General features: G+C 39.9%; 2 protein-coding genes across 6 annotated transcripts in view; one reads left to right on the top strand and one right to left on the bottom strand.

Moving 5' to 3' along the window:
- The window catches only part of LOC100674860 (glutathione S-transferase-like), a 20442-nt gene extending 4937 nt beyond the window's left edge, over positions 1-15505 (top strand). The window contains exons 3-7 of the mRNA XM_003404137.3: positions 4860-4911; positions 7127-7259; positions 10850-10991; positions 13551-13682; positions 15335-15505. Of these exons, the coding sequence (XP_003404185.2) occupies positions 4860-4911; positions 7127-7259; positions 10850-10991; positions 13551-13682; positions 15335-15505 (630 nt within the window). The remainder of the gene's footprint in view (positions 1-4859; positions 4912-7126; positions 7260-10849; positions 10992-13550; positions 13683-15334) is intronic.
- Positions 8830-26734, bottom strand: TMEM14A (transmembrane protein 14A). Of its 5 annotated transcripts, none has more exons than XM_064287376.1 (7): positions 26589-26692; positions 22905-22990; positions 21374-21459; positions 20395-20496; positions 18533-18620; positions 10398-17233; positions 8830-9343 (listed from the first exon to the last, which is right to left on the bottom strand). In XM_064287376.1, the coding sequence occupies exons 2-6, from the start codon at positions 22988-22990 to the stop codon at positions 17122-17124; spliced, it is 474 nt and encodes a 157-aa protein (XP_064143446.1). In that variant the 5' UTR covers positions 26589-26692; the 3' UTR covers positions 8830-9343; positions 10398-17121. The 5 variants fall into 5 exon arrangements, with proteins under 5 accessions (XP_064143446.1, XP_064143451.1, XP_064143438.1 ...); XM_064287381.1 differs by lacking the exon at positions 26589-26692 and adding an exon at positions 26126-26578; XM_064287368.1 differs by lacking the exon at positions 22905-22990 and having other exon boundaries at positions 26589-26734.

Here is a 26734-nt window from a genome sequence, read left to right as displayed (position 1 = left end):
AAACCCACAAGCACCAGAAGAAAACAATAAAAATTAGAGCTGAACTAAATGAAATAGAAAACAGAAAAACAATTGAAAGAATTAACAAGACCAAAAGCGGTTTTTTGAAAAAATCAACAAAATTGATAAACCACCAGTCAAACGGACAAAAGAAAAACAGGAGAGGAAGCAAATAACCTGAATAAGAAATGAGATGGGCAATATTACAACAGACCCAACAGAAATTAAAAGAATCATATCAGATTACTATGAAAAATTATACTCTAACAAATTTGAAAACCTACAAGAAATGGATGAATTCCTAGAAACACACTACTTACCTGAACTAACACAAACAGAGGTAGAACAACTAAACAGACCCACAACAAAAGAAGAGATTGAAAAGGTAATGAAAAAACTCCCAACAAAAAAAAAAGCCCTGGTCCAGACGGCTTCACTGCAGAGTTCTACCAAATTTTCAGAGAAGAGTTAATACCACTACTACTAAAGGTATTTCAGAGCATAGAATAGGATGGAATACTACCAAACTCATTCTATGAAGCCACCATATCCCTGATACCAAAACCAGGTAAAGACACCACAAGAGAAGAAAATTATAGACCTATATCCCTCATGAATGTAGATGCAAAAATCCTCAAGAAAATTCTAGCCAATAGAATTCAACAATATATCAAAAAAATAATTCACCATGACCAAGTGGGATTCATACCAGGTATGCAGGGATGGTTCAACATTAGAAAAACAATTAATGTAATCCACCACATAAATAAAACAAAAGACAAGAATCACATGATTTTATCAATTGATGCAGAAAAGACATTTGACAAAGTTCAACACCCATTCATGGTAAAAACTCTCAGCAAAACAGGAATAGAAGGAAAATTCCTCAACATGATAAAGAGCATTTATACAAAGCCAACAGACAACATCACCCTAAATGGAGAGAGCTTGAAAACTTTCCCACTGAGATCAGGAACCAGACAAGGATGCCTTTTATCACCACTCTTGTTCTACATTGTGTTGGAGGTCCCAGCCAGAGAAATTAGGCTAGATAAAGAAATAAAGGGCATCCAGATTGGCAAGGAAGAAGTCGAAGTATCTCTATTTGCAGATGACATGACCTTTTACACAGAAAACCCTAAGGAATCCCCAAGAAAACTACTGAACCTAATAGAAGAGTTCAGCAGAGTATCGGAATACAAGATAAACATACAAAAATCAGTTGGATTCCTCTACACCAACAAAAAAGAACATCGAATAGGAAATCATCAAATCAATGCCATTTACAACAGCCCCCAAGAAGACAAAATACTTAGGAATAAATCTTAACAGAGATGTAAAAGATTTATACAAAGAAAACTACAGTACACTTCTGCAAGAAACCAAAAGAGATTTACATTAGTGGGAAAACATACCTTGCTCATGGATAGGAAGACTTAACATTATAAAAATGTCTACTCTACCAAAAGCGATCTATACATTTAATGCAATTCCGATCCAAATCCCAATGAGATTCTTTAATGAGATGGAGAAACAAATCACCAACTTCATACAGAAGGGAGAGAGGCCCCGGATAAATAAGGCATTACTGAAAAAGAAGAACAAAGTGGGAGGCCTTACTTTACCTGATTACAGAACCTATTATACTGCCATATTAATCAAAACAGCCTGTTACTGGTACAACAACAGATACATAGATCAATGGAACAGAATTGAGAATCCAGACATAAATCCATCCACATATGAGCAGTTGATATTTGACAAAGGCCCCAAAACAGTTAAATGGGGAAAAGACAGTCTTTTTAACAAATAGTGCTGGCATAACTGGATATCCATCTGCAAAAAAATGAAACAAGACCCATACCTCACTCCATGCACAAAAACTAACTCAAAATGGATCAAAGACCTAAATATAAAATCTAAAATGATAAAGATCATAGAAGAAAAAATAGGGACAAAGTTAGGAGCCCTAATACATGGCATAAACAGTATACAAAATATTATTAAGAATGCAGAAGAAAAACTAGATAACTGGGAGCTCCTAAAAATCAGACACCTATGCTCATCCAAAGACTTCACCAAAAGAGTAAAAAGATTACCTACAGACTGGGAAAAAGTTTTTAGCTATGACATTTCCGATCAGCGCCTGATCTCCAAAATCTGCATGATACTACAAAACTCAACTGCAAAAAGGCAAATAACCCAATTAAAAAACGGGCAAAAGATATGAACAGACACTTCATTAAAGAAGACATTCAGGTAGCTAACAGATACATGAGGAAATGCTCACGATCATTAGCCATTAGAGAAATGCAAATCAAAACTACAATGAGATTCCATCTCACTCCAACAAGGCTGGCATTAATCCAAAAAACACAAAACAATAAATGTTGGAGAGGCTGTGGAGAGATCGGAACACTTATACACTGGTGGTGTGAATGTAAAATGGTACAACCACTTTGGAAATCGATTTGGCGCTTCCTTAAAAAGCTAGAAATAGAACTACCATACGATCCAGCAATCCCACTCCTTGGAATATATCCTAGAGAAACAAGAGCATTTACACCAATAGATATATGCACACCCATGTTTATTGCAGCACTGTGTTTACAACAGCAAAAAGATGGAAGCAACCAAGGTGCCCATTGGTGGATGAATGGATAAATAAATTATGGTATATTCACACAATGGAATACTACACAATGGAATACTACACATCGAAAAAGAACAGTGAGGAATCTATGAACATTTCATAACATGGAGAAACCTGGAGGGCATTATGCTGAGTGAAATTAGTCAGTTGCAAAAGGACAAATATTGTATAAGACCACTATTATAAGAACTTGAGAAATAGTTTAAACTGAGAAGAAAACGTTCTTTTGTGGTTACGAGAGGGGGGAGGGAGGGAGGGTGGGAGAAGGGTATTCACTAATTAGATAGTAGATAAGAACTACTTTAGATGAAGGGAAAGACAGCACACAGTACAGGTGAGGCCAGTACAATTGGACTAAACCAAAAGCAGTTTCCTGAATAAACTGAATGCTTCAAAGGTCAGTGTAGCAGGGGCAGGGGTCTGGAGACCATGGTTTCAGGGGACATCTAAGTCTATTGGCATAATAAAATCTATTAAGAAAACATTCTGCATCCCACTTTGAAGAGTGGCGTCTGGGGTCTTAAAGGCTAGCAAGCAGCCATCTAAGATGCATCAATTGGTCTCAACCCACCTGGATCAAAGAAGAATGAAGAACACCAAGGACACAAGGTAATTACAAGGCCAAGAGACAGAAAGGGCCACATGAACCAGAGACTACACCATCCTGAGACCAGAAGAACTAGATGGTGCCTGGCTACAACCGATGACTGCCCTGACAGGGAACACAACAGAGAACCCCTGAAGGAGCAGGAGAGCAGTGGGATACAGATCCCAAATTGTTATAGAAACACCAAACTTAATGGTCTGACTGAGACTAGCAGGACCCTGGTGGTTGTGGCCCCCAGACCTTCTGTTGTCCCAGGACAGGAACCATTCCCGAAGCCAACTCTTCAGACATGGATTGGACAGTGGATTAGAGAGGGATGCTGGTGAGGAGTGGACTTCTTGGATCAGGTGGACACTTGAAACTATGTTGGCATCTCCTCCCTGGAGGGGAGATGAGAGGGTAGAGGGGGTTAGAAGCTGGCAAAATGGACATGAAAAGAGAGAGTGGAGGGAGACAGCGGGCTGTCTCATTAGGGGGAAAGTAATTGGGAGTATGTAGCAAGGTGTATATAAGTTCTTGTGTGAGAGACTGACTTGATTTGTAAACTTTCACTTAAAGCACAATAAAAATTATTAAAAAAAAAAAAACTCAGTTGGATCACCATCTTCTGCCTATGCCCCTGTTGGCTATCCTTAAGCAACCTCTATCCAACAATATACGGCATCGACTTGTGTGCTGTTTCATCCATTTAGAGATGGATAATTGACAGATAAATAGATAGTAATGAGAGAGAGAACAGAAGACAGAGGCAGAGAGAAAACAAAGACAGAGAGGGGCGGAAACAGAGGCAGACTCTTGTTCATTAATTTTTATTGTTTTTCAAACCTCAGTTTTTATTTAGAATTAGACCAGAACAAAATACAGTAAAACCTGCACAGGAGACAATGTGAACCCAAAGACTACCTATTGAAAATACTATTTGTTTTGGGGGACATTAAATACTTTTCAATATAAAATTTAAAAAAAAACCTTGAGTTTGTCATTTCTTTGTCTGATGACCCAATTTTTACAAAGCAATAAATGGCCAAATTCTTTTAATTATTCATTTTTTGTTGGAAAGGAGGTAGACTGGGATCTTTCGGAAAATATAATATTTTCCAGTTATGTGCTGGGTGTGTAGATCTCTAATCAAGCTAGAAAATAATGCAGAAAATCTCACTGCTTTAAATTTTATATTAAAATTATACTATGCAAAATTTATACGTTCAATTTGTGGGTGTACTTTAAAAAGAAAGTGTCCAGATGTTACTTGGTAATAATCTAACAAGACTGAAAACTAAAGACAAAGAAATACATCTTGAAATCATCAGTAATAAACTCCACCTTGATTCACATTTCCTTAAATAATGCCACAAAGGGTTTTTTGAGTTAATTCAGTTCTATTGTTAGATTATTACCAGATAACAAAGTAAGCCCTTTGTTATGGTTTTATATGAAAACTTCTTTGGTTTTACAGGACTCAGAAACAGACAGCATGGGTTCAAGAGCTACTCGTAAATTGGTTTAATTGGTGACTTTGCCTTTTCCTTCTATCACGATTATCAACAGTAATAACAATAAAAATGATGACGGCAATATATTCCTGTGTTTGTTCTTTAGTTTGAAGAAGAACTTTTTGAAACACGTGAAGAATTTGAGAAACTAATCCAAGGTGAGAAAAAGCCTTGTTACTCATGATGTTGCATTAGACCAAGTTTATGAGACAGTCTCTCCATTACTATGAAAGGCAGACAACCCCCTCGTCCCCTCCCCACGCACACACTCAACTATTCTACACCAAAAACCCAGTGCTGTCGAGTCGATTCCAACTCATAGCAACCCTGTAGGACAGAGTAGAACTGCCCCCCAGAGTTCCCAAGGAGCGCTTGGTGGATTCGAACTGCAGACCTTTTGGATAGCAGCCGTAGCACTTAACCACTACGCCATTTTTCTGCATTCTACACCAGAGCAGTAAAAATTACATAGGCATTGTTTATCAATATCCCTCTGTCAGGAAAGCAGTGCTTGGATCTTGCAACCTTCTAATTGTAATAATTCCAACTTCGTCCTTTTGTTTTCTCAGCCCTAAGAATGATGTATACTTTCTGTAATTGCACCTATTCTTTATATTAAATTCTCTCTGCTAAAGTGGCTGGTGTGGTTGTCTCCCAGTAGGACTCTGACTGATGTAATTAGGAAGCAGAGAATGTCTTTACTATTAGACCTGGCGGCAAGGGCAGAAAAGCCAGGAATATCTTGCATGGAGCTGGCCCAAAGAAATGGGAGACAATGGAGAGGAAAATTGGCTCAATTTAAGGTGTTAAATGGGAAAGTACAGGGCCAGCCTTACTTTTGTCCTGCCAAGGCAGACAGACTGACACGGACAGAAAGAGAAAAGAGAGAGTCTATTCATTCTTTTGAATTAAGCCATTGCTTTAATGCAAAGATTCCTTGGAAGGTTGAAAAATTAAGCCTAAAACAGAGAGCTGACACTCAGATGGGAGAGCACTGGGTTCTGATGGGGTAAAGGAAGAGAAAGGGGATGGGAGGCTCATTTGGTGAGTGGTGAGGAATAATGTGTGGAAGGTACATGGAGGCAAACTTCAAGGAGCACTTTGAATTCAGGCTGATGAGATTAATCGTCATTCTCTTATAAGTGAAGGGGGTCATGGACAAGTTTTAAGCAGAGCCTTATAACCTCTGGAAAACAACTCAGGGAGTGCATGTAGGGTGAATAAGAAGGGCCCATCTGGAGAATGAAGAAAACCAAAGACACAAGGGAAAGATTAGTCCAAAGGACTAATGGATCACAAGTGCCACAGCCTCTACCAGACTAAGTCCAGCACAACTAGATCGTGCCCGGCTACCACCACTGACTACTCTTACAGGGATCACAACAGAGGGTCCCAGACAGAGCTAGAGAAAAATGTAGAAAAAAATTCTAACTCACAAAAAAGCCGAGACTTACTGGCTTGACAGAGACTGGTAAAACCCCAAGAGTATGGGCCCTGGAGCCCTTTTACCTCAGTAATGAAGTCACTCCTGCGGTTCACCATTCAAACAAAGATTAGACAGGCCCATAAAACAAAACGAGACTAAATGGGCACACCAGCCCAGGTACAAGGACGAGAAGGCAGGAGGGCACTAGAAAGCTGGGAATAGGGAGCCCAAGATTGAGAAGGGAGAGTGTTAAAATGTCGTGGGGTTGGCAACCAATGTTACAGAACAATATGTGTACTAGTTATTTAATGAGAAGCTAGTTTGTTCTGTAAATCTTCATCTAAATAAATTAAAAAAAAAAAAGGCCCACCTGGAAGGAAGGAGTCCTGGGTGGTGCAAATAATTAGGTGTTCAGCTACTAACTGAAAGGTTGGTGGTTTGAATCTATCCAGAGGCATCTCGGAAGAAAGGCCTGGCAATCTACTTCTGAAAAATCAGCCATTGAAAACCCTATGGAACATAGTTCTACTCTAACACACATGGGATCGTCATGAGTCAGAATCCACTTAACAGCAACTGGTCTGTTGTTTGTTTGATGTTGTTTTTTATAAATCTGGAGAGAGGCTAAGTTTACAATTAGGACATTATTGTGGTAGTTCGAAGGTAAAAAGAATCTAAATTAATAGAGTGGCCATAGGAATGGAGTGAAAGTAATGAAAAAGGGACATCTTTGATCAGAAAGCTTTGTATGTCAACATCATAGCTTGCATTTAATACATTTTTGTATGAATGAATGGAAAAATGTTCCTCCTTTTAGATAAGTCCCTAAGAAGATTTTGATATTATTTGATAACATAATCCCATTTTGCAGCACCTTTATTTAAAAAAAAAATCTGGTGCTTACTCTGGGAGAGTAAATAATCCAACTTTTCTTTGTGGATTTTAAGGTGGAAGTCTGATGTATGAACAAGTGCCCATGGTTGAAATCGATGGAATGAATTTGGTAGAAACCAGAGCCATCCTCAGATACATAGCTGCGAAATACGACTTGTACGGAAGGAACCTGAAGGAACAAGCCTGGTACAATAATCATTTCTTGCTTAGAACAAAACTAAAATAAAAGCTAGCTTTTAGGTTTATGAGCAGTCCTATCTAGTATAGTTCTTCACAGATTAGCAAAAAATTCTTCTCTTGTTTGTTAACTTTTTATAATGGAAAAATATAAACGCATACCAGAGGAGAAAGGATAATATAGCAAACCCTATGCACACAACATTTACCTTCAACAATCATTAATTCATGGCCAATTACAGAGTTTTAATTTTTGGATTCTATATTTAGTGTTGGAATCCCTGGTGGCGTAGTGGTTAAGTGCTACTATGGCTGCTAACCAAAAGATTGGCAGTTCAAATCCACCAGGCGCTTCTTGGAAACTCTGGGGCAGTTCTACTCTGTCCTATAAGGTTGCTATGAGTTGGAATTGACGCGACAGAAGTGGGTTTTGGGGTATATTTAGTGTTAAGCAGCTAGCTCTCATGTATAAAGTAAGGACAAACACTTTTGTAAGGAAATCTGCTTTCTGTCTGGGTTTACGCCCACTGGATGGGAGTAGCCCATGGGGTAAATCACAAAAACACAGACTCAAAACTTTTTTTGAGGGGCGGGGGGTCTGAACTCTAGTGGTAGAGTGGTTAAAGCACTTGGCCGCTAACCAAAATGTCAGTGGTTTGAACCCACCAGCCACTCCACAGGAGAAAGATATGGCAGTTTGCTTCCTTAACGATTTACAGCCTCGGAAACACTCTGGGGCAGTTCTACTCTGCCCTGTAGGGTTGCTATGAGTCAGAACCCACTTGACCGCAACAGGTAACTCTGTGAAACTAATTCTTCTGGAAATGGCTGTTGGAAACCACCTTGTTAGTCTATCATCACACCAGATATCTAACCCACCCTCCCAGAGATTAGTTAATTCTCACCTGCACACATCAGTCCTTTAGCAATGGGCAGACCCATCTATAAATTGACAAAATGGCCTTGTCTTACTTGGAGTTCAAAACAGCAACCCTAAATTGTAAATTATTGCACAAAATTAGAAAAATATTGGTTGACAAAAAATATTTCATTTTTACTAAGTGATGTGTGTGTTTTAAATGTCTCATAGCTTAAGCTGTTGTTTTATTTTAAAAACGTATATATTTTCAGAAGCTTAAAAAATTTTAATGCAGTAAAAATTTTTAAATTGATCTCGTATTTTAAAATCTCAACATAAACTTTCTCTGGTGTTTTAGTAGCTTCTAACTGCCAACTTTCTGCTGATTGCATCCTACAGTGTAGTTAAACACTTTTCTCTATCCTCTGTATTTCCTGCAAATTGGTAATTGAATCTAGAGGCTTGATCAGATTCAAGTTTTAGCGGTTTTTGCAAGACTACTTCATAGTGTTGGTGCATTCCTCTGTTGGGGAGCATAAAAAGTCTGTCTATCCTTTATGATATTAGTAATCATTGATATTCAGGGCTACACTTCCTCTGCATTTATTATCTGGAATACTTCTAGAAAGAAAAACATCCCTTCATCTATTTTTGATTACCTAGAGGTACAGATTCCTATAGGAAAGACAGTTGTTATTATCGATGCTCGAAATGTCCTACCTTTGCCCAGTGGGAACCAAGTGGCTCCTAGGAACTTTTGATCTGACCCCAGTGGTCTCTGGTAGCTTCCTTGTTACTTGGTGTGACATGATGATCCAGGTTAATCCTATACACCTCTTGCTCCAGACCTGGGATCAGCCATTTCTCTAAGAAACCCTAGTTCCTTTTAACGCATGTCAGAACAGTTGTTGTTGTTGTTAGGTGCCATCGAGTCAGTTCTGACTCAAAGTGACCCTATGTACAACAGAACCAAACACTGCCTGGTCCTGTACCATCCTCATAATCCTTGCTATGTTTGAGCCTGTTGTTGCTGCCGCTGTGTCAATCCATCTCGCTGAGAGTCTTCCTCTTTTTCCCTGATGCTTTACTTCACCAAGCACGATGTCCTTCTCCAGGGACTGGTCCCTCCTGATACGTGTTCAAAGTATGTGAGACACCGTCTTGCCATCCTCGCTTCTAAGGAGCATTCTGGCTGTTCTTCTTCCAAGACAGACCTGTGCATTCTCCTGGCAGTCTATGGTATATTAACAGAACTAATGTTTATAAATTGAAAATGAATTAATATTTAAAATGCCTTCATTGGTGTATCACTGTTATAAAGCTTTCTATGCGCTGAAAATTTTATATTTTAAAACTTTTCACGTATGTAATCCCACAACAACCTTGATTCTCAGAATGGTTCTCTATGGTTATCTTTTATTGCGGAACATTCTCTCACAGTTCTGTGAGTTAACAGGGCTTAGCTGGGTGGTTCTCACCCAGTGTCACTCATGCAGTTCTCCACTCTAACGTCTGGCACATACGAGTAAAGGGCTGGGACAGCTGAGGCTGGCTGGGCATCTCTCTCTGTCCACATGTGGTTAGCTTAGGCTTCCTCACAGCATGCAGTTTTCAGGGTGGTCGGACTTCTTACATGGTATCTGGCTTCTCTTAGAGATAACATTCCAAGAGGCCCACGTGGAAGCTGTAAGGTTTCTTGTGACTTAGCCTTGGAAGTCTCAGAAAATTACTTTCACCACATTTTATTGGTCCACCAAGTCACTAAGCCTTGCTCAGGTTCAAAAGGAGGGGAGAGGTCTTTGACTCTCAATGGGAGTAGGAGTAAAGAATCTGAGGCCATTGTAAACCTTCCACAAACACCCATTGCTATCCTAGGTTAAAGTTAAAGCAACTATGGTTCAAAGAGATTAAGATACTTTCATTGGACCAGGCCTCAGATTTCCCAATGCCCAGACCAGCACTCTTTTCATTATGCCACGATGCCTTGCCAAACATAGTACCCATCTTTCCATTCATTCTGCCATAGAGATTTGAGTGGCATCAAGTGGTAAGCTGATGTTAGGGGGTAAGTTCTGTGCCCCATTGAATTAGCCTACTAAGTTTGAGAACTTTCAATTTGGATGTAGAGATGGTTGGCAGCATAGAAGCCTTCCTCTACATGTGTCAGTATAAATTATTTCACCATTATTATAACATTTAAATAACAAAATACAATCTTTACCTAATTTACCATTTGGGGGTTATTTTAATATTTTGTATGTATGTGTTTTAGTTAACATGAACCTTACCAGGAAAAAACCAGTTGTCATTGACTCAGACTCATGATGGCCCATGTATGTCAGAGTAGAACGGTGCTCCACAGGGTTTTCAGTGGCTGATTTTTTGGAAGGAGATCACCTGTCTTCAGAGGTGCCTCTGTGTGGGCTTGAACTTCCAGCCTTTCGGTCAGCAGTCAACTGTATTAACCATCTGCAGGGACTCCAACATTAGCCTTTCATTGTTAACATTCACACATCCACACATCATCATTAATACACTTTAGTCCTATAATTTTCCTACCTTCCAGATTTTTCTTAATATCCAGAGAAACAACATGCAGATAGAAAAACTTGGCTCGTGGAACATTGAGACCCCTGGTAACTACGCAGGTGAACTGCGGCACTGCTTAAAATGTTTCTTTGGCTCAAGAATAGTTCCCTTTCTCTGCAAACTCTTTTTTCTCATCACTCTCTCTCTCTAGGATCGACATGTATGTGGAAGGCTTGAAGGACCTGAATGATATGATTATGCTCTTTCCATTCTCTCTGCCTGAAGAGAAGAAAATGAGCCTTGACTACATTCTCGAAAGAGCCACTAAAAGATTCTTTCCTGTTTATGAGAAGGTACACAACAAACTTCTGCCCTCCTTTATGACTTAGAGCAAGGGGGAGAAAAACAAAATTAGAGGAAGAATTTTATTGGTGGATGAAAGATCCCAGAACACTTCGTGAAAGCTCAAAATTCTTCAATTGCAATTATAAAATACATCTGACCTGCTCCTTCCTGCCTTAGTCTTCTGGGTTTCCCTCCTTCCTTTTCTCCCTTCCTTTCTCCCTCCCTCCCTTCCTTTTTTTTTTCAAGATTTCATGCCTTAACTTCATCACTATTTGTAGTTCTGGTGCTGATAGAAGAATTTCAGATTTATCTGATACAACCTGGAGTAAAATAGAGCCATTTATAATCAGGATTTGGGGTGAGGGGATCCCATACTAATTAGAGAGCTGTTGTGGGGGGGCAATGGATATTATTTCTAAAATACATAGGGTAATATTAGGGCTTTAGGGTAGTTTACAAACCTTAGCAGAATTCCATGCAATATTCTAAAAAGTTAAGAAAAAGTGTTTTAAAAAACACTGTATTTTTCATCTGTCTGCATTTTTAACAGCTGAAAAATAATGTCGGGGGTGGGGGGAAACTTGAGCTTTAAGTAAATAGTGCCATCCCCACCACCAGGGTTGGCTGTCTTGTTGAGCTATCGATACTTTTGACCTCCAGGTGCATTCATTACAATATGGGTGAATGTGGTACAAGATGAAGATGTTAAAATTTGGTAAAAAAAAAAAATGACTGATGAGTTTTTCAAACCCACCTGCAATACTGGTTTAATCCATCCTTTCTGGTTTGAGTTAAAGGATGGTCCTAATTGAATGATTTAATACATAATTTAAATATGTGTCACACTCAACAATCTTAGGACCTAAATCATATAATACATATTATTTAATAAATATGTACTTGACATACCTTTCCTTTAGATTGCATTTAGTGAGTTATCAGGTCCGTAGCACCAAAATAGATCAAACCATGAATATTCCAGACCCCAGGTTTTCTCCACATCACTTGCTTCAAAAGTATTTAAAAGACAATATATTCACTTGTACTCAGCATATAATTTGAGAGATTTTTCTGTTATAACTTTACTAATATTGACAATGGAATGGATGTTTAGTGCCCCACCATTTCCAATGACTCAAGTGTTTGTTGTACAGTCCTATGAAGTACAGAGACTTTGCTCATGGCTAAAAATAGTAATAATAGCGACATCATCAACAAAGTACTAATGATGGTGATGACTCAAAATGCTGTCCATTTTGCATTTATTACCTCATTAAATCTTCATAAAAACGCCATCAAATAGGTACTGTTGTTATCCCCATTTTCAGAGGAGGCAACCAGAACTTAAAGAGGCAAAGTAACTTGCCCAATGTTATACAACTAATAAAGTTGGAGCTTGCATTCAAATTTCTCCAACACCTGATCCTATGCCCAAGTATCACAAAATCCTAGAGTTTCAGGGCTACAGCATACCTTAGTGATCTACTACACCAATCTTTCATTTTGCAATTCAGTCGATTTTGACTCTAAGTGACCCATATGTCACAGCCTTATTAGAAGGACATTTGTTTAGAAAAGCGAGGCTTGGGTCCCTGTGAGAATGATGCTCTCCCTGCAAACAAAGTGTCTTCAAAGAGCAGCAAACCTCAGGACCCTGCCCTCAGATGGTGCAAGGAGAGAATGTCTTTATGTACCTGGAGAAGCCACAAATTCAAGCTATGGAGTAAAGTCATTCTATAGAGGTTCACAAGGTAGGTGCAAGGAGATGGGGGGAGGGGAGGAAGCACACAAGACCAAGGTAATTCCCATGCTCAAAATACGTTGGGTGGATTTAAATTATTCTAAACTCCCTAGCCGCCATTACTGAACATTTTGATCAAAGATGCTACAGAAGAATTCTCATCAAAAGGGGGAAAATGCAGAACAGAATTTCAAATTCTTACAGAATTCAGATTTCTTGATTCATGGAGGCTGGATGAATCCCTGAAACCAAAGCCCTGAGATAATCTTTAAACCTTAAACCAAAAATATGCCCCAAAATCTTCTTAAAACCAAACAATAGTTTAGCTTAACTAGTAAAAAATGTCTACCTTGAGCATTATGCTTTTTAAGATCTATCTATTGGGATTAAAGGGACAACAGCAACTCGTAAAGATTAGATAGGAAGCTTAGGGGGCAGTGAGTTTATGTTAATGGGGGGAAGAACAGTTCAGAAAAGGAAAATGGGAATGGTTGCACAACTCGAAGAATGTAACCAGTGTCACTGAATTGTACATGCAAAATAGTTGAATTGGTGTATGTTTTGCTGTGTATATTCTCAAAAACAAATAAATTATATATATGTGTGCATATATACAAAAAAAAATATTCCAACCTCCTTCAGATGAACAAGCTGGGGTCTCCAGAAAAATGAGGTTTGCTTGGGGTCACACGGCTAGCCAGCGGCAAAGACTAGAAACCAGGTTTCTGGACTTTTAGAAGACTTGCTGTCAAATCACGCTGACTTTAAATTTTATGCTAGTTATGATCCTAAATCTTCTACCTTCTCCTTCTCAACTATCATGCAGGCACTAAGAGACCATGGGCAAGATTTTCTTGTGGGCAATCGGCTGAGCTGGGCTGACATACAGCTCCTTGAAGTCATCTTAATGGCTGAAGAGTGCAAACCCAGTGTCCTCTCAGGTTTCCCTCTGCTGCAGGTAATGCTATCTCAATAGCTTCTAAGAACTGCAGGGAGAATGAATTTATCGTCATTTAAGAATCCACTAATTTCTTTATCCAAAACCTGTGCTAGAGATACAAAGGTACTCTAAAGGGACATACCTGGGGTGGGGAGGGGGAGAAAAGACATGGACAGATAGCTTCAATATAACATAGTAAATTAAAAAATAAAACAATGTCAGAAAACAGATGAGGGTCACCTGGACCACCCTGGGAATCTGGGGCAGGCTTCTTGCAGGGCATAAGTCAAAGATCAATATCAAAGACTTTGCCTAGAATGTAGTAGAACCTCAATAAAAGTTGCTTCCTTCTAGATAAAATGGGGGGGAAACAAGATAATATCCTAACACAGCTATTACCTGAGAACAATAAACACTGACTGAACTCTTATTATAGCCCAGGCACTGTACCAAGCACTGAACGCACATTACCTCACTGAATTCATTCCATTCTCAAACTAGACAGGAAACAAGGCTCAGAGGGGTTAAATAACATTCCTGAAGTCACACTGTTAGCAGGTGACAGGTCTGGGACTCAAACATCAGTCTGTCTGATGCCTGAGTTCTAAAACACTTTGCTACATCTGTGGGTTCCTTTGCCATCTTTTAAAATATGCTTATTTAAAACAGTTGTAATCAGAGTTATGACAATTCTGCACCCTCAGTTTTCTACCTCACACTATATTATAAGCATGTTTTGATATTGTTATTTAATGTCTCATTTTTATATAGTCTTTTACATACACTTTTGTAATTTTTCATGATTATATAATATTCCATGGATTGTGCTCAGAATAACCTAAGTTTTAGTAGTAAAAGTCATCAACGACCTAAATGGCAATATCTGAGGTACATCCACACAAACAAGGAGACATGTATCAGGTAGAATTTTATGCAGCCACTTAAAGTTACATTTTCAAAGATTATGTAACAACATGAAAAAATGCTTATGACATAAGAAAAACGAGGAATTTCTCCTATTAGTTGAATATCAGGCTACTCTGGCATGTTTTCTTTTATAAATAACATTGCAAAGGCATCTTCACAGGTACAGATTTTTCCACATGTAAGATTATATCGATAGGGCACAATTTTAAAAACAAGATTGCTTGGTTACAGCCTCTGGACATTTTGTGGTTCTGGAGAAATATTGCTAACTTACTTTCTACAAGGATAGTATCATTGTGCAATGCCACCCAATATATGGAAATCCCATTTTACCTCCACCTCCACCAGCAGTGGGAATATAAATTTTAAATATTTTTCCCCACATGCAAAAATGTGCCTCATTTATATTACACTTTGTTTACTTTGCTATATTCTTTTTTCATGGATAATGCCCTCTTGCATTTTAGAATTTTGTTTTCAGTTGCTGTTGACTCCAACTCACAGCAACACCATGTGTACCCAAGTAGAATTGTGCTCCACAGGGTTTTCAATGGCTGATTTTTTTTTTCCCCTCGAAGTACATCACCAGGCCCTTCTTCAGAGGTGCCTCTGGGTGGACTTGAACCTCCAACCTTTCAGTTAGCAGTCAAGCATGTTAACCATTTGTACCACCCCCATTTACATTTTACTTGGTTTATTTTGCTTCAGTCTTCTCTCATGGATAATATCCTTTTGCATCCTAGGAATTCAAGGCCAGGGTCAGCCACATCCCCACAATTAACAAATTCCTCCAGCCTGGGAGCCAGAGGAAGCCCCCCTTGGATGAAGAATCCTTGGAGACTATGAAAAAAACATTCAACTGTGAAAATGGCATGTATCTTAAAAACATGGGTGCTGTAATAGCTGACTATTAACAAATGAAGAGCTCTAAGGAATTCAGTAAATATTTCACCATACACCTGTAGCAGTGCCCACAAAATATCACAAGGCCATTGAAATAAAGTAATGAACGCATAAGGATATCAGGAATCCCGTCTGTAAATCAAAGAACTTTTTTCTATTTCTCATAAGACAATCAAATATTAATCAGAAACATCCAAATAAGAATTCCTTAGCATTCTACTTATTGCAAAAGAATAAACTCATAAGCAAACAGATAGATGTTCAGGATTTCTTGAAACAAACACATACATCACCATCACCCACTTTCACCACATTTCGGGAGAGGTCCAGGGCACAGTACAGCTTCACACTTGCTTCTTAAATTTTCAACCACTAAGTATTTCACAGTAGGAATCCATGTTCAAAATGGGGGACTTGGAGCTCCGAGAGAAACTTACTTAGCAAAAGAAAATCAATGACCCTATTTTTTCAATTCTAAACTATAATCAAATGTAAGAAATGCCATTAATAGCAGCTGTTGACGTGTGTGTGGGTGGGTAGGGTGGGGTAAGAGGGAAGGGAAACATACATTAAACGAGTATATTAAATTTATTAATTTTTTTTTTTTTTTTTTTTACCGAGAAACACAGTATACATTTCTTTGGTCAATTTCACGTTTAGTTTCTACTGCAGTATAATAGCCATGTTGTTGTTAGCTGCTGTTGAGCCAGCCCCAATTCATGGCGACCCCACGCACGACCTGTTCAGCATGATAGCAACACACAAGCCTACACTGATTGACGGACAGGTGGTGGCCATGCATGACATGTACTCGCTGGGAACGGAACTGGGTCTCCTGCACAGACGGTGAGAATTCTACCACTAAACTACCACTGCCTCCGACGAATCATAGTTTAAGCTCTTGCCAATCGGAATCTGAAGGTTCTTCTGAGTCATCTTTGACAGCTGGCAGGTAAGGGGAGCACCCTAGTGACAACAGCTTTTCCAAGCCATGCTTGTGATAACAACCTCTTGGGCACCATTAGGGTTTACATTAGAATTAATGGATATCTTCGAAGTACATCAAAGGATTTTGTTTGAGTTTCCTATTTGGTTAAGCTAGCAGGGTCAACTCAAATTTTTTGCCTCCCTGTGTAAGTCCACAAGTGACCGAAAAAGTGCCTAGAGCGTTGATTTGGGGATTACAGATAAATTGTAGCCAGTGGGCAAATTCGTAAAATTGGGATCTGTGAATACTGAGGATTGACTGTACATAAAATAGACGCAGTAAATGAATGAGCATCATGGCTCTTAAGCCCCCTTAATGATAACAGTGCTTGACAGTTAGAATTGTTTAAAACAACAAACAAAAAAACAACTTCAAAACTAGTGTTCACATTAGAAGTGACAGTGTTACTTTTGTCTGTAACATAAAAGAAGACACTTGGTATTTCATGTAGAGACTTTTATCTTTTAAATACAAAGAGTTTGCTCTGCCAGCTACGGTGGAATGACATGAACTCAGTTCTCAGCTCCTCAGACTCTCAGATCAGCAGTAAGACAAGTCTCAGAATCATCATGAGGCTGGATTAAAATAAAAGAAAGGCACAAAGGAAGGTCATTCTTACATGGCATAAGATAGAGGGGGTCATATGCTCACCTGACCTGGCTTCAAGGGCTTGCTCCACCTTCCAGTCCTTGGGGTAAGGATGGTCTCATTATCCCTGTATGCCAACCTGCCAGACAAGTCTGCATGCTCACTGCATGTGTGAGAGAATCAGAACCTGGTATTCTGAACATCTGGGATAAGGTTTTAGGAGTGAGAAGTTTGGAAAGAAAACTTTCAAAAGCTAGTACAGTAAAACAACTTGAAAAAAGACTCAATGAGCAATTTGGGAGGAGGAGTTATAATTATAATCTTAGATACTGGGGTCTTTTCTTCTTGATCCATAAATCTGACTTCTGATGCTTCCCACCAACAAATATCATTTTTAGAACAGGACTACAGCTGGAAAGCAGTTCTTTGTAATCATATTTTTTTCATAATTATAAACTTAATACATAGCCATAGTAGAAAACTCTACATAAAAGTGAAAAGAAGAAAATTAATATTAGTCATTATTCCACCACCCAAAGATAAACACTACTAACATTTTAAGGTATTTCCTTCCTGTCTCAGTTTTGCATACTCACACTTTTTGAAAAAAAAATTAGGATCACACTATATTTGGTTGTCTGTGATCCTGTTTTTATCTCTTCTTATGTCATTAAGATTTTCCAGTGTCACTAAATAGTATGTGAAAACATGTCATGTACTGCTTGTCCGATATTCCATTAAAAGAACATACAACTTTTATTGAAACATTTCCTCACTGGTGAAATTTTAGGCTGTTTCTAGTTTTTCAGTTTATCATGCCTTCCATTAGAAATAAAGTTGCAATGAACATCAGTCTTTGTGTCTGTCTCATTACTTTTTTGGAATAAATTCTAAAAATTGGAAATACATATCAAAGGAAACAAACAATTTTATGGCTTTCAACATATAACGGAGAACTTAAAATACTACCTCTATATTTTTATTTCAAAATATAACTAACCTCATGGATAGAATTACTGGTTGGGTCAAATTAACATGAGGTTCCTTATTTATCTTTTTAGAAAACATTACTTCTTCTTTTTCCCTTAAAAAACTTAACTGCAGCAGGCTGTCACTCTGCTCAATTCTCTAAGAGACACTGAGTCTGAGATTTAACGGAACGCAGTTACTGTCTCAGGTAGGCGGATCCTGAGCAGAAAGGAGGCTGAATTTAGTTTTTTATTCTGAAAAAGGTAAGTGTGTACACATTATCAGATACAAGCAGATCCAATAAAAAAGTCCACGTGCACATCTGTAAACCAAGGACTGACTGAATCCATGGTACTTAAAGGTTTTTACCACCAGGCTTACTGTAATAAAAATTATTACAATGTTTCAAATTAAAACTCATTTTCCCCCCAAACTTCAGCACTTCAAAATACAGTGGCAGAGGAAATGACAGATCAAAACAACTTTTTCTTACCTTAAGCCTGCAACCAGTCCAGCTGGCATTATTTTCTTGGACCTCTTAAATCGCACACCCATTATCGTGGCCAGGAAGAAAGCTGTAACTGAAAAACCAACCAATCCATAAGCCAGAGTTTCCAACATTTATCAATGCTTGATACTGAAAAAATGGATACATTTCAGCTTTCTAATACCTACTGCCTGCTTCTCCCTCAACAACTGTAATTACTTTGTGCAGATACTGAGTTGCTACTTCTTTGAAAAGATATAGTGCTCTACAAAAACATCTTATAAACCCAGCTTATCAGATAGAAGGTTTGGAGTAAATGAACATGATGAAATCCATTCCTGAAATATCTTTAAAAGGCACAGTCTTTTTCCGAGCTGTATTTCTATTTGTAGAAGAGTCCTTGAAGGCTAGGACTGTCTTATTCAACTCTGTATCAGGAACACCAGGCAGTATACTTGGAACCACAGGAGACAACTCAATAAACATTTAATTAACTGAATGCTAAGGAAAATTATCAGTGTTTTTAAAAATTAAGATCTGATTAATAAAATAATACCAGGAAGAAGGCTGACGGCTTTTTTTTTTTTTTTTTAAGCATTCCATTTCAGAGAATCTGGTAACAACTGTCTAAGCAATAATATTATATTCAGAAGCATCACATCTGCCTTTTAGAAGCTGTACCAGTAAGAAGAGAGAGGTGGTTTCATGTCAGAGACTGATGTCACAATTTAAAAATGGCCTTCAAAGAAAAACTGTTTATTGATATAAAAAATGAAATGACAATAGACAGGTGTTAGCTATTGAAATGCATTATGAATAAAAAGCCCACTATATCTACATCTTGCTGATACATTTTTTTCTTCTGATACAATCTCGACAGTAAGAAATATCCCTATTCTGTATTCAAAATAATAATAATAATTTAAAAAACCCACTAAATCCTCTTTCCCTTCCTCAAATACAGAACTGATACAATTTTGTCTTCATTCATTTATGTTTTCTTCCATAATCGCACCATGGTGCTCTGAATAATAATCAGCCATACTGAAGCCATTTCCCTGGCTTTGTTTTCCAGACCTTCACTGTATTTCTCTTCCAAGTTAGACAAAGGAAAGCCAAGCGTCCTAGAGGTTTTATACACACACAACTTTCCATCCTCCACCCCACCCCGCCTTGGACCTTTTCCTACTAAGTCCAACAAGAGAAGAAGTTAAAAAGGGATCAACTTTGCTTTTCTAGATTCAGTCTTAAGGCAAAGCAGGATCTAAACGCTGTTTGTAAATTAAATAATACAAGGCTGTCTCTTTTTAGGTACTTTCATAGCAACCAAAAAAGAAAAAAACCTATACTAAATATACATTTAAGAGATCTAGCAGAATATCTGGGAATAATTCCCTGCTTTTTCTAATTTTTTTTTCTAGTAACAAATTTTATAGAAATATTCTTTTGTCAGAAAGCTTGGCAGCAGCACCATTAATTCTGATTTGGTCTGTCTAAAAAGAACAAGAGTCGCATTCAGCCTCAATACCAGCATATGGCCACTTGCCATTTCAGTATATATTTTTTTAGTATGCCTAGTATAACCAAAACCAGACCTGTTGCTGTCAAGTCAATTCCAACTCTACAGGACAGAGCAGAACTGCCCCACAGGGTTTCCAAGAAGCTGCTGGTGGATTCGAACTGCCGACCATTTTGGTTAGCAGCCAACCTCTTAACCACTGCACCACCAGGGCTCTATACCTATTATAAAAACCAAAACCACTGCTGTCAAGTTGATTCTGACTCATAGCGACACTACAGTACAGGGTATCAAAAAAAGTCACCCCAAAGGTCTGATTCTCCATAACTGGGAAAAATGCGTTACTTACACAGTGATACTTTTACATCTCGTTTGTCATTAGAGACACGGTAAGCTCCATAGCCAGCCAAAAATCCAACACAAAGACCACCAATCAAAGATGGAATACCACCTGCAGTGGGGGAGGGGAGAGATGGGTTCAGAAAGAGAATCCTAAATCAAACATGATACTTGCATCTTCAAATATATTCCTACTTGGGCATTTTAACCGGACAAAGTCAAATTATATATATGTCTATTCAGGGAGAGTTTATAAGAAATAACTATTTCATGCTGGAACCTAAATGCAAGGCAGAGGAACCCGGAATGTAGCGGTTAGAAGATTGCTCGAGGGAGTAAAACACCTGCCTCCTAGCAGTGGTTCTGACATGGATTGCGTGAATTTGGGCAATCAGTCTGACTTCTTTATGCCCTCCATTTTTTTCTGTTCCCCTTGCCCCCATCTTTTTACTGGGAAGTTATGACAACAGAAAATGAGGTGCAAACATTATTTTTAACTTATATAGACAGATCCTGTTCCAAGCAACGGTTCTATCCTGAATAGCTAAACTTTCAAGCCTCCAGATGTCAGGACTCAGGAACTGTGACTATACTGAGAAAAGGGAAGTGGCCTGAAACATGTTTAATGAATTTCCCTTTGCAACACAACTCAGTTTTTGACACCACAATTACGTAAACAAAAAAAATCCTAATTTGCTAATAAGCAAGTTAAATCAATTACTCATGTAATTAATAATGACAGGTAAAATTAGAATTTTGTTGCAAGGAGAGGCCCAGAACCCCCACACAGGAATGTTCCATCATGTCCATCATGTCCAGGCCCACCTAACCCACCTTCCTTCCATGAAACACTTCTACAACATGCTGGTCCTCAGCCACCTCTAGGCTGTCTTTAGCTTCGAGTTTAATTCACAGACTCTCAGTTGCTCCTAGCATAATCTCCAGCCCCATGTCAAGTCTCTTTTATCAAAAATTTGGTTTGGACTTACCTCTCCGTTTGTATCCCAAAATGCTTCCAAATGTCACAAGGGCTGCATAGCCAAAACCAATCAGGTCCATTGGCAAGGTAGCAATTCTAAGGCAAGTGAAAGGGCAAATTAGATAAAATAAGAAGATGCTTGGGGAGTAAATTTGTATAAAAGTGTATACAACCCACACAGTTATAGAAATTAATTTCTCTAGTCTGCTAAAGAAAGGGAGGCGAACACTTAACCTCATTTTTCATCTAGCCTGCCTTAGTCATTCAATCTGTGACATAGCCCAACACTCAATCACTGTCCCCACATCCTTGTCACCCTCAAGCACCCTCCGGGAAACTCCTGTCTTCAAGGCCTGCCGTACCCTCAGCTGTTTATCTCCCCTCCACTTCCCCAAATAAGACTTCTGCTCTGGTCAGCTGGGTCTCTTCACTGGATCAAACCCATTGTGTCAAGTCGATTCTGACTCAGAGCAACCCTGTAGGACAGAGTAGAACTACCATGTATGGTTTTCAAGGAGTACCTGGTGGATTCGAACTGCTGACCTTTTGGTCAGCAGCTGTACCTCTTAACCACTGCACCACCAGGGTTTCCACTGGACCCTAACCCTACCATACAATCTTTACTTTCTATTTCCATGCTGGAACATACTCCCTCTCTGCCACCTACAAAACTCCAACCACCCTCTACACCCCACCTTCTTGTGAACTTTCTCCTGACTTCTGTCCTTATTAACTACCTCCCAATCTTCTTAACCCCTCTAGCCTGGATCATAAAACTGGTCTAGAGCAAATTTGCTTCTTCCTCCTCTAAATTCCTTGACTTGTGCGACTTCATCTTATAATTCATATTCCCCTCCCTAGACCCCCAGACCCAGCATCCTCCCCAACCAAAGAACAGAGGGGTAACATGGATGTTTTTATTTGTTGATTTAGCCAAAGATTCACTTTTAAGCATCTGCTTTGTCACTAGTTTTGCCGTGAGACAGCTCTTCTGTGGTGGCAGAGACATCCACGTTTAATGAGCGGTAAATCACTGAAGAGTGTAATGATGTCCCAGCATGAAAGCTAACTGAATAATGATATCCTATGTACACTTGAAACATATATCCAGGGATGAAAAATTCCACTGAAATCTTGTCCACGATCCTCTAAGATATAGTAGAATGTGCTGGTTCCAGGCTGGAGAAGTGGGTACGGGTCACAGCTGACCATTAGTCCTTGGGCCATGACCCATCCCCACCCCATTCCCAATCCCCTGAAAGTGCGGGGAACAGATGAGATGAGCTATAAAGTTCCCGGTTGTTTTTTAACTTCTAAGTTTTCCGGTGGTACTTTTATAACTTAACCTTCTCATATTTATACTTCCCCCACAGGAAAATTAATCATCTTTGTACATATTTGTTATGTATTTTTACAATTTTTTCATGGCTCACCATTTAAGTTAACCCAGTCTTTTATTCCCTGTAGCAATTGGTAACAAATTTATCCCAAAGAACAAAAAAAGCAGTTTTAAGCTTATCTCAGAGTAAGTTAGAACTTACTGCGAGGAAGAATCTGAGGGGAGAGAGTCTGAGGCACAGGAGATGACAGTGCTGAAAAGGAGGCAACACTGAAAAATCCTCAACATCTGTGGGAAGAAGAGTTAAGACAGGAGAGCTCATCTGTGCCCAAGAAATGGTACATAGTGGAATTTGCCATGTAGGAAGGATCTCTGTACAAAACCACTTGTTGATTGAAAGATGAATAAATAATAACATTTGTGAGCAATCCCCATGTGTTAGGCACCATTCTAAGGACTTAAAGTATCAAACTCATGTAATCATTATACAACACTATGAGGTAAGTACTATCATTACTTCCATTATCCAGGTAAGGAAACTGAGGCACAGAGAGGGCAAGCCATGGGCCTGACATCACACAGCAGAACCAGGATTTCACTTAGGAAAGCCTCATTCCTAACTACTATACAATACTATCTTTAATAACTGAGTTAGCTGGCTGAGGAAAGTAATATGCAAATAAAGCTGCTGTTCAGAGTTCTTTAATTCTGGATTAATCACTTCTGCTTGGCTTAATATATGTGACCTCACTGCACTGTCTTCCATCCACTGTCTTCCATTTCGGTTTGTTCAGTCCTACTTACCGTCTTTCTCAAGGAGCTAATCATATTCCACAATGTATGCTTGGCTCCAAACCTGATGCCACCACTCACTAGCTATACAACATTAAGCACAATCATTGCCCTCTCTTTAACTATTCCTCTGTTTTTTAAACAGGGATAATAAAAATATCTACTTCACTGGGTTGCTGTAGAATTAAATGAGTTAATACTGTAAAGCACTTAGAACAGTGCCTGGTACATACTGAGCACTCAGCAAATATTAAAGCCAGTTGCTGTTGAGTTGATTCCAACTCATGACAACTCCAAGTGTGTCAGAGTAGAACTGTGCTCCATAGGGTTTTCAATGGCTCATTTTTGGGGCAAGTAGATCGCCAGGCCTTTCTCGCGAGGTGCCTCTGGGTGGACTCAAACCTCCAACCTTCTGGTTAGCAGCCTAGCACATTAGCCATTTGTACCACCCAGGGACTCCCAACAAATATGAGCTGCTCTAATAATTATTATTATTCTCTTTCATCCTTATACCCATTCTTAAGCTTGGTATGCTTAAGGCCGTCACTATTTTAACATACTTAGAAAGCAAATGAGATAGGGTAAATTTATGATTCAGGCATTCAATGAAAGCATAATATTAAAAACAACTGATACTTATACTTGACTCCATTGAACAACTATGTATTGAGTGTCTTCTTTGTGGGAGGCAGTTAGGAAGCAATGAAAAGCCCCCAGACAAGGCTCTGGTCTCCCAGGACTTACAGTGCAGTGGAGGAGGCACATGTGAATGAGCTCTATGGGGAGAGGTGGGTACACCACAAGGGCTTGGGAGCCTAAGGAAGAATTTCAGAGGAAGTAGGGTCCCAGCTGGGGCCTTCGGGAGAGCAGGAGTAAGCCAAGTGAAGAGGGTGGCAAGGAAGGGTGTGTTCCAGGCAGAAGGGTGAACACGTGCAAGGCCGAGTGGCACAAGAAAGCATGGCACGTTCTCAAAACAAAAAGACAGTACCAGGGGTTTGCCCAAAGCTGGTGGGAAAGACAGGACCAGATCACCTTACTCCATGTAAGGGAGTCTGTCCTCAGGACAGCAAGGAATCAATGAAGGGAGTGTCAATCTAGACTAAATTTGAGAAAGTGCTTCCCGGCTGCAGTGGTGGAAGATGGGCTGAAGTCAGGCAGGGAGATAAGCTGGGAGGCAGCTGTGGGTAAATAACAGATAACAGGAGCCTGGCCTGGAGAAAGGAAACCCTGGTGACATAGTGGTTAAGTGCTACGGCTGTTAACCAGGAGGTCGGCATTTCGAATCCTCCTAGGCATTCCTTGGAAACTCTACGGGGCAGTTCTACTCTGTCCTATAGAGTTGCTGTGAGTCAGAATCAACTCGAAGGCAATGGGTTTGGTTTTTTTTCGCCTGGAAAAATGGCACTGAGGATGGGTGAATTTGAGAGAGATTCAGGAGGTAGAACCCACAAGCCTGGACAGGGGGAGTGAGTACGAAATAAATCAGGCCTAGGTTTCTGGATTGGACCACTAGGATAGATGTTGGATGGGGGAGCCTTGCTGTTAGTCTCTGAGGCTGGGGGTGGTGGCTAGGGATGGTGAGACCTATTTGGAACATAGTCTGAGATGCCCGACGCACAGTCAGGAAAACACTCTTGCATTCTGATCTGAAGCTCATGAGGGAGCTCATTCGTCATAAAGATGTAATCTGGGGACCTAATCTTCTCCTTAAGCCCAGCACCTGGTATGAAGCACCAATTCCTCTTCTCCCTCTGAGCCCCCAACTCTTCCTGTAAACCTCTTTTGGACCCCATTCCCTTCGATTTGGTTGGGCTTATCCCTCCTCCCAGCCAATCAAGCTCCCTGAGGATAAAGACCAGGTTCAATTCATCTTTGTCATCCTCACAACACCAAGACACAGCCCAGCACTTCTGCAGGTGCTTGTGAAAGGAAAAAAAAAAAAAAGCCATTGCCGTTGAGTCAATTCTGAGTCCTAGCAACCCTGCAGGACAGGGCAGAACTGCCCCATAGAGTTTCCAAGGAGCACCTGGCAGATTTGAACTGCCAACCCTTTGGTTAGCGGCCGTAGCACTTAGCCACTACACCAGCAGGGTTTCCAAGGAAGGAAGAAGACACAGCTTCTGCCTTAAGACATTCTGTAACACACATACTGTAGCTCAATTGCCAAGAAAACACCTAGCCTCTTAATCTCCTCAATGAACTGAATGTCATTTTCCTTAAGGAGATAAAATAAAACCTATTCCCAATCCTTGCAAGAGGTTTCTCTTCTCACTGAAAATTAAGACGAAGCACAAACTACCCCTCTTGCTCCTTCCCATGGCAGGGCCATTTGGCGTGACCAGAGGCAGAAATCCAGAGGACTGCGTGAAAGTGAATGGGGAAGAGAGGTTATGCGCTCAGCACATCATATGCTCCCACTTCAACCGTGATGCTCAGAACTTAAAAAAGCCAGAAAGCATCTTGTGTGCAATGCAGTAAAATGATTTACTACACTGCATACATAACAGGTGACAGGGCCCTGCGTCGCCCCCAGCCCAAGTCTTCCAAACTTTGGGAAACCCACTAGGAGATTTTCGTAAACTACTATATAAAACACATTTTCACGTGCTAAGAGTATCGAAAATTACCTACCCTTGGGCTCCTTGGGACACGGAAGAGATATTTTTTAGTGAAGTCAGGGAGGTGGTGGGAAGGTTAAAACCCTACCAAGTATAATTGCAATGGTCCATGAGTCCCAATCCCGTCTTCAACTCTCTCTAGTTCCACGAAGGTAGGAGAAAGGGCACGTGGGAGGTTCAAGACCAAGAGGAGGAAGAAATTCGGGGAACTCCCATAAGCAGGAGACAGGCGATCCTCCGGAGGGCAGACCCCAGCCGCTGCAAAATCCTCCCAAGGTCACCTGCACGGTTGCCAGCTGTAGGGATGGTGGGGGGAGGACACGCCCAGCAAAGACCATTTTTATTTCTGCGTCTTTGCAAGAAAATTCACGGTGGGAAGGTCTCGAATACGGAATGCACACCTCACTTGCAGCCCCGAGCCCTCCTCGTTACAGAAAACAGGCAAGTAGGAGGTCAGGTGCTGGCAAGAACCGTACCTGAAATCCAGAATCGGTGCCAGCGGCCAGCGCCTTACGAGTCTCCGTTCTACGTTCCCCTGCTCGGCTCCGGCGGCTCCTTCCCGGATGCGCGCATGCGCTACGCCGCTCCCTGTTCTCCCCTCTGTTCGGCCCCGCTTAGGCCC

This window comes from Loxodonta africana, chromosome 1 (genome assembly GCF_030014295.1).
Source record: "Loxodonta africana isolate mLoxAfr1 chromosome 1, mLoxAfr1.hap2, whole genome shotgun sequence".
In the NCBI taxonomy this organism is placed as follows: domain Eukaryota; kingdom Metazoa; phylum Chordata; class Mammalia; order Proboscidea; family Elephantidae; genus Loxodonta; species Loxodonta africana.
This window is presented reverse-complemented; position numbering and strand designations above follow the sequence as displayed.

Bases quoted from the DNA above. Each gene is read 5' to 3' on its own strand.
- TMEM14A (XM_064287376.1), bottom strand. From the start codon at position 22,990: ATGTTGAGGATTTTTCAGTGTTGCCTCCTTTTCAGCACTGTCATCTCC. The intron at 21,460-22,904 runs GTAAGTTCTAAC...CACTTGCCTTAG, and splicing joins CCCTCAGATTCTTCCTCGCA to AATTGCTACCTTGCCAATGG. The intron at 18,621-20,394 runs GTAAGTAACGCA...TTGGTTTTTCAG, and splicing joins AGATGTAAAAGTATCACTGT to TTACAGCTTTCTTCCTGGCC.